Source organism: Misgurnus anguillicaudatus, chromosome 2 (assembly GCF_027580225.2).
Source record: "Misgurnus anguillicaudatus chromosome 2, ASM2758022v2, whole genome shotgun sequence".
Taxonomy (NCBI): domain Eukaryota; kingdom Metazoa; phylum Chordata; class Actinopteri; order Cypriniformes; family Cobitidae; genus Misgurnus; species Misgurnus anguillicaudatus.
Genome location: NC_073338.2, coordinates 48977677 through 48992425, shown reverse-complemented (window position 1 = coordinate 48992425; position 14749 = coordinate 48977677). Strand labels below are relative to the sequence as shown.

The window sequence follows — 14749 nt, the reverse complement described above, 5'->3', positions numbered from 1 at the left end:
ATCATATACGAGTCGCTTTTAAAAGATGATGTAAACAAGTTGTCAAAGAGATCAGATAAAAGCAACTAATTAGAATTGGGCACCAGGATCTGAAGTGTAAATTTATCCTTAATAAGGATAATGTATAGGCAGATATACCAACTCTTGGTCAAAAAATGACTTTCTAACTTACTACACTGCAAAAAATTATTTTCAAGAAAAAAATTGTCTTGTTTTCAATAAAAATATCTAAAAATTCTTAAATTAAGATGCTTTATCTTGATAAGCAAAACGACCCAAGAAAATAAGTTTAGTTTTTAGACAAAAACTATAAACTTTAAGTAAATTAGTGCATAAAACAAGTAAAAAAAAAAAAAAAAAAACATTACCAGTGGGGTAAGCAAGAAAAATCTTTAATAGGCTATATTTCTTAAACACTCAACAAAAATTCAAGAAAAATTTGCTTACCCCATTGGCAGATTTTTTGCTTGTTTTCTACACAAAATCACTTAAATTTAATATTTTTGGTCTAGGAACTATACTTAGTTTATTTTTGGGTCGTTTTGCTTATCAAGAAAAAACTTCTTAATTAAAGAATTTTTTGATATTTTTACTGAAAACAAGACAAAAATACTAAGTAAGAAAGTCATTTTTTGCAGTGTGTAATAATCTGTTTTAAGACAAGGAACAGCTTATAATTAACCTTGACAGCTCAGTGGCATTTAAATCCCTTAATAATTTGCTTAATTAACATTTAATGTTTCCAGTATGATAATCCAGTATGATAATTTGCCCACTAAAACATGAGGGTATTTTGCTGTGGGCCATTTTTGGATTACCATAATGAAATGGCCTTTAAAGATACCCGTTCTCAAATAGATAGTTCAAAATAATTTTAATAAGTCAGATCTATCAGAATAAACTCCTAATATATACTCAGGCAGGTCACAATGTACAGTTAAGAGTGACTGCTTTGCATAGTAATAAGGTTGTGATTGGTAAATTTGCCTGAAATATTCAATATTCCTTGATAGCTTTCTGTTCAGCTTTTGTAAAAACTGTAGGAAATGTTGAGACAAAGTGTTCTGTAATCCTGCATCTGTATTCCCCACATGCAATAGAGATCATTTTAAAACCACAGCGCGTACCACTCGCCCAAATGACCTCTTAATCAGATCAAAAGCTATAGGCTACAGTTTATCTCTGCTAGTAAGTATACTTTTCTCCTTTATCTCACCAATTTATATACAGCACATTATATATATTTATATGCAGTGTGTCTTGTTGCATATATATTACATACAGAACATTTGCATAGTATGCACAGTATTGCAACATGTGCACAGTTGAGGCTGTCTGGACCAATTGCTGAGCCTTGACAAGAAAAACGTCAGTATGCCTATTTTTTGTTGGCACTTTAATGAGTGTTGAACTGTGTAAGGTTATCCATTGTTAAGATACTTCCTCCCATCCCTGTTTCACATTCAGAGACAAGTAAACCGTTCACAGAATTGCTCTCCAGAAATGAATATATTAAATACTGTAATAAAACATTGCTCGTTTTTTTCAAGAAATTCGACCAGCCTATCAGCCACATTGGCTCAAACAGAAGCAAAGCTATCAATGCCACCTGTAATACACACTCTAAACAATCATGAGTCATCATGGATGATTCACTGCAAAAAAAAAAACTTTCTTACTTAGTATTTTTTGTCTTGTTTTCCGTACACTGCAAAAAATGATTTTCAAGAAAACATTTTCTTAGTATTTTTGCAAAAGCAACTAGTCTATACAGCAAAAAACTCAAGTTGTGTACATTTATTGTTTTTTTTAGTCATGCATACAGTATGGAAGTTGCTTTTATCCAAAGTTACTTAACAGTGCATTCATCCATTCCCAGTGCTTTACCCGGAGAATTAAACTCATGACATTGATATTGCCATTTTATTCATTTCAATCTGAGCTACAGTTCATTGCTTTTAAAATATAAATGGTTTTAGAAAGCTGTAGACCACAATAAAACAACAAAAAATATCTACCAATGGGGTAAGAAATTTTTTCTTGAATTAAGTGATTAAGAAAAAGGTCATCTTATTTTGAGATTTTTTTTCTCACCCCATTGGCAGACATTTTTGCTTGTTTTAAGCACAACTTCACTTAAATTTTATATTTTTTTGGTCTAAAAACTAGATTTTTGTCTTAGGTCATTTTACTCATCAAGTAAATGCATCTTGATTTAAAAAAATGCTAAGTAAAAAATAAATTTTTGCACACTGCAAAAAAAAAAAAAAAAAATGTTTTCAGTAAAAAGATCTAAAAATTCTTAAATTAAGATGTTTTTTCTTGATGAGCAAAACAACCCAAGAAAATAAGTTTAGTTTGAAGACCAAAAATATCAAATTTAAGTGATTTTGTGCATAAAACAAGCAAAAAAATCTGCCAATGGGGTAAGCAAAAAAATCTTGAACATTTTTCATAAACACTAAATTCAAGTAAAATTCAAGAAAAAAAATGCTTTTTAAATTTTTTTGCTTGTTTTATGCAAAAAATCTCTTAAATTTGATATTTATGGTCTAAAACTAGACTTTCTAGATTTTCTTGGGACGTTTTGCACATCAAGAAAAAGCATCTTAATTTAAAATTTTTCGATATTTTACTGAAATCACACTGTAAAAAAATTCAGTAGAAATTGCAGCTGGGTTGCCGGTAACTTACCGTAGATTTAAATGTATGTTTTTTACTGGCAAGAGTTTGTTCAGGGTTAAATGAACATTAAACATTTGCAGGTCTTTGTCTTTACAGAATAAAACTAAAAAAACATCATCAGGCAAAACATTCTGGGAAACAAAATCTAAAGCAAAAAACAGAAAAAGGTTGATGATGATTTCTGGTTCCCAGAATGCTTTGCATGAGGCTGTTATTGTATAGTTTTATTCTATAAAGATAAAGACTTGTTAATATTTAAAATGTATTTAACTTTGAACAAACTCTTGCCAGTAAATAACATACATCCAAATCCAGGGTAAATTACCAACAACCCAGCTGCAATAACATTGTAATTTCTAAGGATTATTTTTACAGTGCAAGGCAAAAATACTAAGATTTTTTTTTCTTGAAAATAATTTTTTGCATTGCAGTGTTCCTGGCATGGCTTAGAGTATAATCATTGGTGGACAGTGTTCCCTAGCAACCGTTTAGCAAGACCTATTTCTTGGTGTCAAAACATGCTAGAGACACAGGGGTGGTGTCATTTCCCATGTGGCTTGGAGTATATTAAATAATGTATGCCATTTCACTCCCTTGCAACCGATAAGAATACCCAGCAAGCATTTAGCAAGACCTATATCTCTGCATCAGAACATCGTTGAGACATGAGCTCTTTTGACTCGTTAACACTATTGTAACATTTTGTGACTCGAGTTTTGCAACTACAACCACCTTTTCTTCAGTGTTCTAGTTGTCCATAAAAGAAGGTTGGGAGAGATTTCAGTGAACAAGAATACAGCTTTTCTGCTGATAACTTTTGCATTCTTTCATCTGAAATCATGAGGTTTTCCTACGTTCTTTAAACTGCTCTCCCAAACTCATCTTTATTTCCTTTTTGCCCTTATTCAGCTTTATGCTGCTTGCAGCTATATTTATGTTTGCTTTTCTTAGCCCACTGGCATGCATGTTTGCCTGTTTTTAAACATAAACTCATAACTTTTTCAGAAAACAAGACTAAATTGCTTGGGTCAATATACAAAGTATTCTTAAGTATCTTGATTTAATAATTTTGAAATATTTATACTGGAAAACAAGACAAAAATAAAAAGATTCTGAATTCAGACTCCTAAAAATGATGTACTTTAAGGCGTGTTTTCCCAAACAGGGTTTAGATTAACCCTGAACTAGGCCATAGTTACTGCATAGGACATTTAAGTATTTACAAAGATATCTTGCAAAAAGACATTATTGGTGTGTACCTTGAGACCAAACAATAGCGCTGATTTATTTTAAGAGATGGCAGTGAAAGCTGTTTTCAGTTAGGGTCGCTGTAGTGCTTTGCTATAATTGTGTTGTTTTTCATTCACCTGAAAGACCTAGTTAATAAAATATGTTGGTAAGGAAATATTGTAGTTTATGTTCAAAGTAAATGCAACATTTCAGGCACACTATGGCAGTTAACATGAAGGACCAAACCTCTGTAAATCTCTAGGATTGAGCACTATACCCCCACAATTTAGACTGTTAGTAAAACATTGGTCATAAAGCTGATTTACTTCCAACGCAGTCATTTCTGGTATCTTGCGGTAATCAGATTAGGTTGTGTGTTGGTTTGTGTAAATGTGATTTATGAAGACTTAAGCTAATATAAACTGATTGTGTGACACTCGCAGCATCTGGTATGTTGTGAGTGGCATGCATTGTACTTTGATCACTGTCTTATTGAGTGGTTATACCTCTCTGATAGTCATTTAATACCAAAGATGTTGGGTTTGTCTTATTCATCATATTAGTTTGACCTGAATCAATATTTTTACACTATGTAAGTCAATAGAAAACCTTACAGAAGATTCATGCCCAACATAAATCTGTTAATCAATTTTGTATCATTTACAAACCTTTACAAACTGTTTATTCTTCCCTCACAGATCTTTCATATGACCTATGACATGGCGAGTGCAGTGATGCGGATATTCAACTTGATAGCGATGATGTTGTTGCTGTGTCACTGGGACGGCTGTCTACAGTTTCTGGTGCCCATGTTGCAGGATTTCCCCTCTGACTGCTGGGTTTCCCTCAACAAGATGGTGGTACGTTTTGAATTTCCATTTTGTCCCTCATTATCATAGACATCAACATCAAAAGACATTTCATGCAACAACAGGTATGAAATCAGACTCCAGACCAAATAATCTCAGCGTGTAATATCAGAACAATACATGCCGCTGAGCTAATATTCAGAAAATTGGTTCCCAACAGTCACACGGTACATATTGAAATGCAGTCATTGAATTGAATGAAATTTTTACTTGTGTATTGTTTTTTTATATTACCTGATTCTTATAGACAAGATGAAAAACTGTTGGTTTCATACATGTAGTATTTTTCCATACACTGCGTGTGTAACAATAAGATAAATGTTATCGCTTCGAGGTTGCTCTTTCATAGCTCAGGAGACTTAATGGTGTACGTAGTCATGCTTTATGTCATTTCTTTATCAGATTTGTCTCATTTGTGTCAGTTTACTTCTAAGTAATTTTAGGAGAACATCTGAGTCAATTCTTGGCGCATATTAAAGATATCTAAAAATATACTGTCAGGAAAAATAGTTTCCAAGCTGTCACTGGGGGAGTACCCTTTAAAAACCTCCATTTAGGTACAGATATACATTTGGTATCAACATGAGCCTTTAAGGTACTAATAGATGCACCCCTTATGTATTTTTTACACCACAGTGACAATTTTAGGGACAGTGTAGATAGCAAAACATTGCAAACTTGGATATCTTGGGAGAGTTTGAAACAAAAGCTCTTCATAGGAGACTCATGTGAGAGTGCTGCAGTCTGAAAAGCAATAGACTTTAAAGGGGTCATATTGTGAGATTTTTTTAAAGATGTAAAATAAATCTTTGGTGTCCTCAAAGTGTGTTTTAGCTCAATTTTTGGGCGTCTCCTTTAAAATGCAAAAGAGCTGATGAAATGCAAACACTGATCGCCATAATGGTGGTTTGTTGAAATTGAAACTCAGTTGTGCTGTCAATTATTTTCTCTCTTTCTTTCTTTCTTTCTTTCTTTCTTTCTTTCTTTCTCTCTGCACTAAATGGCAGTGCAGTCATTGGATAGTGCAGATTAAGGGCGCAGAATTATTTTAATTGGCCCTTCGACCTATGTCACAAAACAGGCGAAATCTAAATTACTTATTTTTTCACATGCTTGCAGAGAATGGTTTACCAAAACTAAGTTACTGGGTTGTTCTTTTTCACGCTTTCTTGGTTGATATAAGCACTGGGGACCCAATTATAGAAACATGGAAACTCAATTTTCATGCTTTGACCCCTTTAAAAAGTCAAAATTTTTCTGCAAGGGATAGTTCACCCTAAAATGAACTTACTCTCATGTTGTTCTCATATGAGTTTTTTTATTCTGTTAAATGAAAAGTAAGATGTTTTGATAAATGATGGTAAGCACACACCTGCCATAACCATTGACTTCCATAGTAGGAAAACAAATATGATAGAATTCAATGGGTGACGTCAACTGTGTGCTTACCATCATTTATCAAAAAATCGTCTTCCATTGACTTCCATTGTATTAGCTTTTCCTCAAATGGAAGTCAATGTGTACCATCAATTGTGCGCTTACCATCAGAAATGTCGGTAATGACAGACTTTTTATCTTTGGTTGAACTATCCCTTTAAATCTTATTTCTGTCTAAGAGAAACAAGTGAACTATTAAAAAGATTTTATGTGTGTTTTTGTTGTCTTTGGGTAAACAGTGAAGAATTCATGAGTTGGACTCCTAAATATCTTCAGAATATTACCTCGAAGATTTTTTCGCCATATTTTTGGATCTTTCAGTCATTTTCCACATAGCCACTGACTTGTAGTGTGTGAAGCATCTGTCTTTTAAAGTGTGTGAAAGAACTTCTTGTAAGAGTCTGTGATGTGCCTCAGCTTTAGGATGTTTGGTGTTGGTGAGAGATGAGATGGTGTGATGGCAGTGCAGATGAAAGTGTGTGTGTGTGTGTGTGTGTGTGTGTGTGCAAACATTCAGGTTTAGAGACGCCAACGCAGCTGTGCCCTTTGTGTACCTCTCACATACAGACATAAAAGAACCTGTTTAGAGGACCGGACACCACACACACAGACATCACATGATACGCACACACACACACAAACACGCACGCGCGCACTCACACACACAAACACAAACACACACTGCCATTGTATTAACTCTCACCAGAAATGTGCAAAACCTGCTGGATAAACTAGCATACCACCAAGACCAGCATATGTTGTGTTTTGGTGCTGGTTTGCTGGTGACCACCATCATAGACCAGAATAATTCCCACGCTGGTCCATGCTGGTTTGGTGCTGGTTTAGCTGGTGGTCATCAGCATACTAGCACCAGCATCTCATGTTGGTCATACCAACAAGACCAGCATATGTTATGTTTTGGTGCTGGTATGCTGATGACCACCAGCTAACCCACCACCAAACCAGCATTAACCAGCATGGGAATGATGCTGGTCTATGCTGTTCTTTTTTTATTGAGTTTCTGACTGGCTAGGACAAGGCGCTCTTTTTTTGCTGTTTGTGGAGTGTTGAGCTGTCACAGAAACTGATGTGACACCTATTTTGGTGATAAATGTCAACTGTCTGTTATTTTATGTGTAGTTTATGCTAAAATATAATTTATTTCATCATTTATTTATGTCGCATTAAACTTTTATGAATCACAATGTACATTTCCTGGATGCCCATTTTTGTATAATTCACCAGAATGATGACACGATTGTAATATAGCAGAGAAATATTTTGGACCATTTTAATAATACTTTTATGCTGATTTGTTTTCACACTTGACAGCTCCAACCCTCATTATATGGACAATAATTGCCAGGATATCTATAAAACCTTCACAGTTTGCGTGAAACAGAAGTCACGTGGTTTGGAACTACATAATGGAGCTACTGTTGCTTTCATGTAATGTAATATTAAGCTCTTATGATGTTTGAAAATGGTACTGTAATGGAAGCGATGGGTGTATTAGCTCAGTTGCTCTGGGTACAGTCGCTTTCGTTCACTTTCGTGCTGATGTCACTTGTGACATTAAGGTCACAAAGCCTCTAGAGATCAGAGAAAGAGTAAACAGAGAAGAGATATTCACTTTCATGAGGGGTATTTTAAACAGATGGGCCATTCTACTAGATTGATGCAATTTGATCATTTATACACTCTAAAAAATGTTGGGTTATTTTGGGTCAAAAAGGAGCAAACCCAACCAGTTGGGGTGCAATTTAACCTATGCTGGGTTGTTTTAACCCATTGTTGGGTCAAATAAAAACATGTAGATTTAACCCAACAGCTGAGTTCATTCGTTTTTGACCCAACACTGGGTAGAAACCCAGCAGTAGCCATTATGGGCCGGATTCGCATCGAAACTGCTGACTTCGGTGTGTATCTAGTGCAGATCCGGCCCAGAGTCAACCCAGTATTTTAAATACTTGTGTATTTTTTTTATTGAATAGCTGATGTTATTTAACAAAAACAAAAAATATTTTCTGGATTATACTGTATACATATTTTGATAAAAACAAATGTAGTTCAAATAAAATACAAAATTACTTTGTTGACACTGCAAAAAAGTATTTTCCCCAAAAAAAATTCTTAGTATTTCTGTCTTGTTTTCAGTAAAAATATCTAAAAATTCTTAAATGAAGATGCTTTTTTCTTGATGAGCAAAACAACCCAAGAAAGAGTCTAGTTTTTAGACCAAAAAGATCAAATTTAAGTGATTTTGTGTATAAAAGAAGCAAAAAAATCTGCCAATGGGGTAAGCACATTTTTTCTTGAATTTAGTGTTTAGGAAAAATGTTAAAGATTTTTTTTACCCCATTGGCAGATTTTTTTGCTTGTTTTATGCACAAAATCACCTAAATTTAATATTTTTGGTCTAAAAACAAGACTTATTTTCTTGAGTCGTTTTGCTCATCAAGAAAAAGCATCTTAATTTCAGATTTTTTTTTATATTTTTACTGAAAACAAGACAAAAATACTAAGAAAATATTTTCTTGAAACTTTTTTTTGCAGTGCATGCACTGACCTAATTTCCACTTAACATTAAGTAAGAAGTGGGCATATAGCTTTTAGTTTATCTCACAGCCTGGAACCTGATGAGCAGCTGGAGAGCAGAATGGTGTCATAAAATCACTGATCCATTTTAGCAGAAGTGACAAACTGTACGTTTTGAATGCCTTTATCCTGTACATGCAAATTTGGTCAGTGTTATAGAACATATGGACAAATTAATATTTGCATACCAGTTAATCAACAAACCTTTAAAATTGTAATGTTCACAGCAAGAGCAGACCTGGCAGGATAGAGGAACGTCTCACAGGGGGGTCGAGGGAAATAAAACAGAAGTTGGAATAGCTGCAGGGTTGAACCTCTGGAGAGCTCTGTATATCGAGTGCTTGACAACTCATATCATTAGTGTGCGCATACAACAAGAGACCATCCATCTTCACTGCAGACAGCTGATCCTAAAGGATATCATCTATCTTTTTGCTACCACACACACTGAATATTTCCTAGAGTGTGTACAGGCGTGAATGCTTTTTGGCACTTGTTTACAGGAAGAGTTTTATGATAGATATTCAAACCAGTCATGGAGAAAAAAATCATGTTTTTGCGGTGATGTAGTGGTTAACAAAAGGATGCTGGATTGATCCCTACATAAGCAAAAGATATTGGATATATCAACATTAAACATTTGTATTACTATACTGTAACTTGTTGCGCTTACATTTTTAAGCTTAATCAACCTGAATATACAATTCATTTAAACTTTCCTGACTAGTAAGCGGTTGCTATAAATTATATCAAAATTAATTTGAAGTTATTTCAACTTTATTTTTATAATTTATAACAACTCCTCACTAAAAAGTTGAAATTAATGTTAATTTTAAGTTGATAAAACTCAAAAATGTAAATGCAACAAGGAATTTTCACAGTGTAAGAATGGGGAGAATGCAGCACTTAATATCCTGCCTTCCAGTTAAAAGTCCCGCCTTCAAGTTAAAAGTCCTGCCTTCCAGTTAAAAGTCCTGCCTTCCAGTTAAAAGTCCTGCCTTCCAGTTAAAAGTCCTGCCTTCCAGTTAAAAGCCCTACCTTCCAGTTAAAAGTCCTGCCTTCCAGTTAAAAGTCTTACCTTCCCGCCTTTCAGTTAAAAGTCCCACCTTCCAGTTAAAAGTCCCACCTTCCAGATAAAAGTCTCACCTTCCAGTTAAAAGTCCCACCTTCCAGATAAAAGTATCACCTTCCAGATAAAAGTATCACCTTCCAGTTAAAAGTCCTGCCTTCCAGTTAAAAGTCCTGCTTTCCAGTTAAAAGTCCTGCCTTCCAGTTAAAAGTCCTGCCTTCCAGTTAAAAGTCCTACCTTCCAGTTAAAAGTCCTGCCTTCCAGTTAAAAGTCCCACCTTCCCACCTTCCAGTTAAAAGTCCCACCTTCCAGATAAAAGTCTCACCTTCCAGATAAAAGTCTCACCTTCCAGTTAAAAGTCCCACCTTCCAGATAAAAGTATCACCTTCCAGTTAAAAGTCCTGCCTTCCAGTTAAAAGTCCTGCCTTCCAGTTAAAAGTCCTGCCTTCCAGTTAAAAGTCCTGCCTTCCAGTTAAAAGTCCTGCCTTCCAGTTAAAAGTCCTGCCTTCCAGTTAAAAGTCCTGCCTTCCAGTTAAAAGTCCCACCTTCCCACCTTTCAGTTAAAAGTCCCGCCTTCCAGTTAAAAGTCCTGCCTCCAGTTAAAAGTCCTAACTTCCCACCTTCCAGTTAAAATTCCAGCCTTCCAGTTAAAATTCCAGCCTTCCCGCCTTCCAGTTGAAAGTCCCGCCTTCCAGTTAAAAGTCCCGCCTTCCAGTTAAAAGTCCCGCTTTCCAGTTAAAAGTCCTGCCTTCCAGGTAAAAGTCCCACCTTCCCGCCTTACAATTAAAATTCTTGCCTTCCAGTTAAAAGTCCCTGCTTCCAGTTAAATGTCCCACCTTCCAGTTAAAAGTCTTGCCTTCCAGTTAAAGTCCCACCATCCCGGCTTTCAGTTAAAAGTCTCGGCTTCCAGTTAAAAGTCCCGCCTTCCAGGTAAAAGACCCGCCTTCCAGTTAAAAGGCCCACCTTCCAGTTAAAAATCCTGCTTTCCAGTTAAAAGTCCTGCCTTCCAATTAAAAATCCTGCCTTCCAATTAAAAATCCTGCCTTCCAGTTAAAAGTCCCACCTTCCCGCTTAAAGGGGTCTCACTTCCAGTTAAAAGTCCCATCTTCCAGTTAAAAGTATCTGAGAGAGGGGCTCTATACAGAGGCATGTAAAACAACCAGTGCGCATGTGCAGTATCAACCTTAATAAAATGTGTTTTAGCGCAACTTGAGCTTAAGAAACAAAAGTTATGGTACAGTTAATGTCAGTTTTAATTGTTGATCAGAAATATGTTGTTTAATTGTGATTTTAGAGATATTTGTCGTTCTCCATTTAGTTTAATAGGACTTTAGTCTTGCATTACTTAAATAACAGTCCAGACACTGACATCATGTGAAAGTAACTAACTGTTACTTTTGGTAATGCTGTTTAACTTCAGTTGTTTGTTTTTATCGGAAATCAAATGCATGTCTCCATTGATTACGATTTGGATTACTGTAAACTGAGCAAAATAACCAGCCGTTGATGAATTTTGAAAATTCATAAAACTACATACAGATATATTAGAGGTTTGTCAAACATTTGTAGTTGTTTGAATATTGCATACAAAACACTTGAGGTAATATTTTAATCATTTGTGCATCGGCTTCCTTCAGAGTGAGGTTTATAACAGTGATAAATCACACCATATCAAGACAACAGAGTTGCACACGCTGTGAATCATCCGTAAACAAACACTTGCACATTGCGGTGTTTGTCTGTGTGTGTGTGTGTGTGTGTGTTTCTCAGTGCTAACACAAATTTATTAGGACAGCAGGAGGTTGTGTGCATGCAAACTTCAGCAGAGACACACACAGCTGCAGGGTTTACACTAAAATAACTAAACATTGTAGGAAATGCATACATCTTTGGGATGTACAGTGTACATAAAATCTGTTTTGTATTAGCCTGTTGGATAATCACTAACTTCTAATGTTGTGCGCATGCTTACTTTTATTTAAAACACTAATATAATCGTATAACTAAGTACATATCTCCAATTTTTAAAGATCAATGTTTTCAAGGTCTTGAAAAAACATAACAGAGAAAATATGATCTATACAAACTGGAGATGTATACTTACAGTAGTTGTGGTCATAAAATATTGTATTGTTGCACTATATTGGCGTTTTAAAGAAAAGTAAACATGCTTACAACATGAGAAATTAGCGCTTAGCCAACAGGCTAATATCCAAAACACATGTTATGTACACAATGCGCTTTTCTCGTCTTAAATTAGGTCATACGTCCCTTCTCATTTTAACAATCCAGGTTTTCTGAGGTTCTTTGTCCTGTGGAAATTTGTAAAAAGATGTATATTCTGTGTCTTGATGGCTGAATGACCAGCATCCTGATACAAAACAATAGATTTAAAGTGCATGCTTTGAACTTCCATCCTGAAAAAGGCATATGGAGATTAGATGTGCACACTAGTAGGGATTAAATGCATTATGTTATTTCTTATCCCCTGTGCAAAAGCTCTCCTGAGACACAGAGATGTTCTCAATTCTTTTACTTTGCATGCATTCAGCTCTCCTGGGAACATACTAACATTAAAATGGACCCAAACATTTCTGCGCCATCGCAATCTAGCTTATGGTATCCGTTTTTGTCCCTCATTCATGTTTAATATTCTATTATATATCAAAAAATAAAATTTTTAGATATTCACCTATTTGACTGTTCAGATTTCCTGTAGAAATGAAAATCATCTGTCTTAATGACGCTAATATCTTTGATGCCAATATCTCAAGTCATCCTGGACACTAACATTTTAATGATTCATTAAAGATTAATCGCTTTATCGTCATGGGACTCAGAATCATTGAAACGATCATGATTTTTTTATAGGTTTAAATCTTTGTGAGTGCGTATTAGTATTTTTTGCTGTTTGCTTAACATTTGATAGAGAGTTTAAACCTGGAAGAGGTGTCGCGTGACGTCAGACCCCTAACAAGCAGATTGACAGTTGCGATCTTTCTCCCATTCATCGCATCTTGGGTAAAATATATTTCTCGGCTGTCAGTAGATTCAGCCGTACACTGCAAGAAATGATTTTCAAGAAAATAAATTGTATTTTTGTCTTGTTTTCAGTAAAAATATAAATAAATTCTTAAATTAAGATGCTTTTTCTTGATGCAAAAAAAACCTTGAACATTTTTCTCAAACACTAAATTCAGGAAAAATTCAAGAAAAATTAGCTTACCCTATTGGCAGATTTTATGCAGTTTTATGCACAAAATCACTTAAATTTGCTATTTTTGGTCTAAAAACTAGACTTATTTTCTTGGGTCGTTTGCTCATCAAGAAAAAGCATCTTAATTTAAAATTTTTAAATATTTTTACTGCAGGCAAGACAAAAATACTAAGAATATTTTTCTTGAAAATAATTTTTTGCAGTGATACACATCAAAAAACGTTCTTTATATTTTGGTCTTGTTTTAAGTACAAATATCGAATTTTTTTTAAATAAAGATACATTTAAATTAGTTAAAAAATACCAAATTTAAGTGAATTTGTGCATAAAACAAGCAAAAAAAAAAATCTGCCAATGGGGTAAGAAAAAAAACGTACCTTTTATCTCAAACACTTATTTCAATAAAAATTGAAAAAAAAAATCGTCTTACCCCATTGGTAGACTTTTTTTGCTTGTAATTGTATTTGTCTAAAACTAGACTTATTTTTCTAGGTAATTTTGCTCATCAAGAAAATACATCTTGATTTAGGAATTTTGAGATATTTGTACTAAAAACAGTGCAAAAATACCAAGTAAGAAAGTAATTTTTTGCCATGTACAGCTGAGTGTCTCATCAGTTCAAAGGTCAACCGGGGCAAATAATCTCTTTATCTCATGTAAATGTAACATCTAAAGATTTAAGCTTTCTTGCATAATTCACTCCTCGTCTTCTGTAAAATTATTCAATACGAGGAGCAGAGTATCTTATAGACGGTTTCAGCAGTAACAACATAAAGAAGCGGCTGTCGTGGTCTGTACATAACTTCCGGTAAACTCCGCTAATAATAAATAACCACAAAGTACTTTAAACGTAGTTTATTTATATAACAAGCAAAAAACAACAACACATAGATTACCTAGGAAACCAAAACATTTGTTATTTTCGACGAGGCATTTGTTAAAGAGATCAGTTTAGCAACTAGTCAGACCATAAAAAACCGAAACCGGAAGTAAAGTTCGGATCCAGACGTGTATCACGTGAGTCTTATTAAACGGTCTATACAGTATTCCAGTAAGCTTTTCTGCCTGACTGAAGTGCATTCATTTTAAAAATGAAAAACCCAACGCGTCCCCTCTTGGTTAAACACGGAGAAGAATGTATCCGTGAGAAGATGTTCGATTGTCTCGGCTGAGATTAAAAACATATATTAAATGTCATTTGTTGGCTCAGGGCCAAAGTGGGGTACTTGCATTTCTGGAAGAGGACACGAGAAGTGCTGTACGTTTAGATAAGATGCCGTAAACCGAGTCAGAATAGGATAGCGTTTCTAGCTGCTGTGTTAAAGGCAGAATTCAAGTGTATGATAGTCACAGAGCTTATCAGCCTCAGTGCACACAAGTCTGTAAGGTTAATGAATGTCTTACCATACCGACTCTATCACAGCAGACCAGAGCGGGAATGAATGAACGAGAGAGAGAGAGAGAGAGAGAGAGAGAGAGAGAGAGAGAGAGAGAGAGAGATGAGTGTCTCGCATCTCCGGTTTCATTTGCCCTCTCTTTAAATCACATTCTTCTGCCACATTACTTCTCATTTCTTTAACAGTTTGAAATCAAGCCACTGTTAGACTCCATATTGCTACATCAAGCATGTAGTTTCTATATGTG

The 14749-nt window shown here is 34.9% G+C and overlaps 1 protein-coding gene across 1 annotated transcript in view; it reads left to right on the top strand.

Moving 5' to 3' along the window:
- LOC141351020 (potassium/sodium hyperpolarization-activated cyclic nucleotide-gated channel 2-like) overlaps nucleotides 1-14749 on the top strand; it is a 75400-nt gene that overhangs the window by 13662 nt on the left and 46989 nt on the right. Inside the window, exon 4 of the mRNA XM_073857022.1 lies at nucleotides 4614-4775. Coding sequence (XP_073713123.1) covers nucleotides 4614-4775 — 162 coding nt within the window. The remainder of the gene's footprint in view (nucleotides 1-4613; nucleotides 4776-14749) is intronic.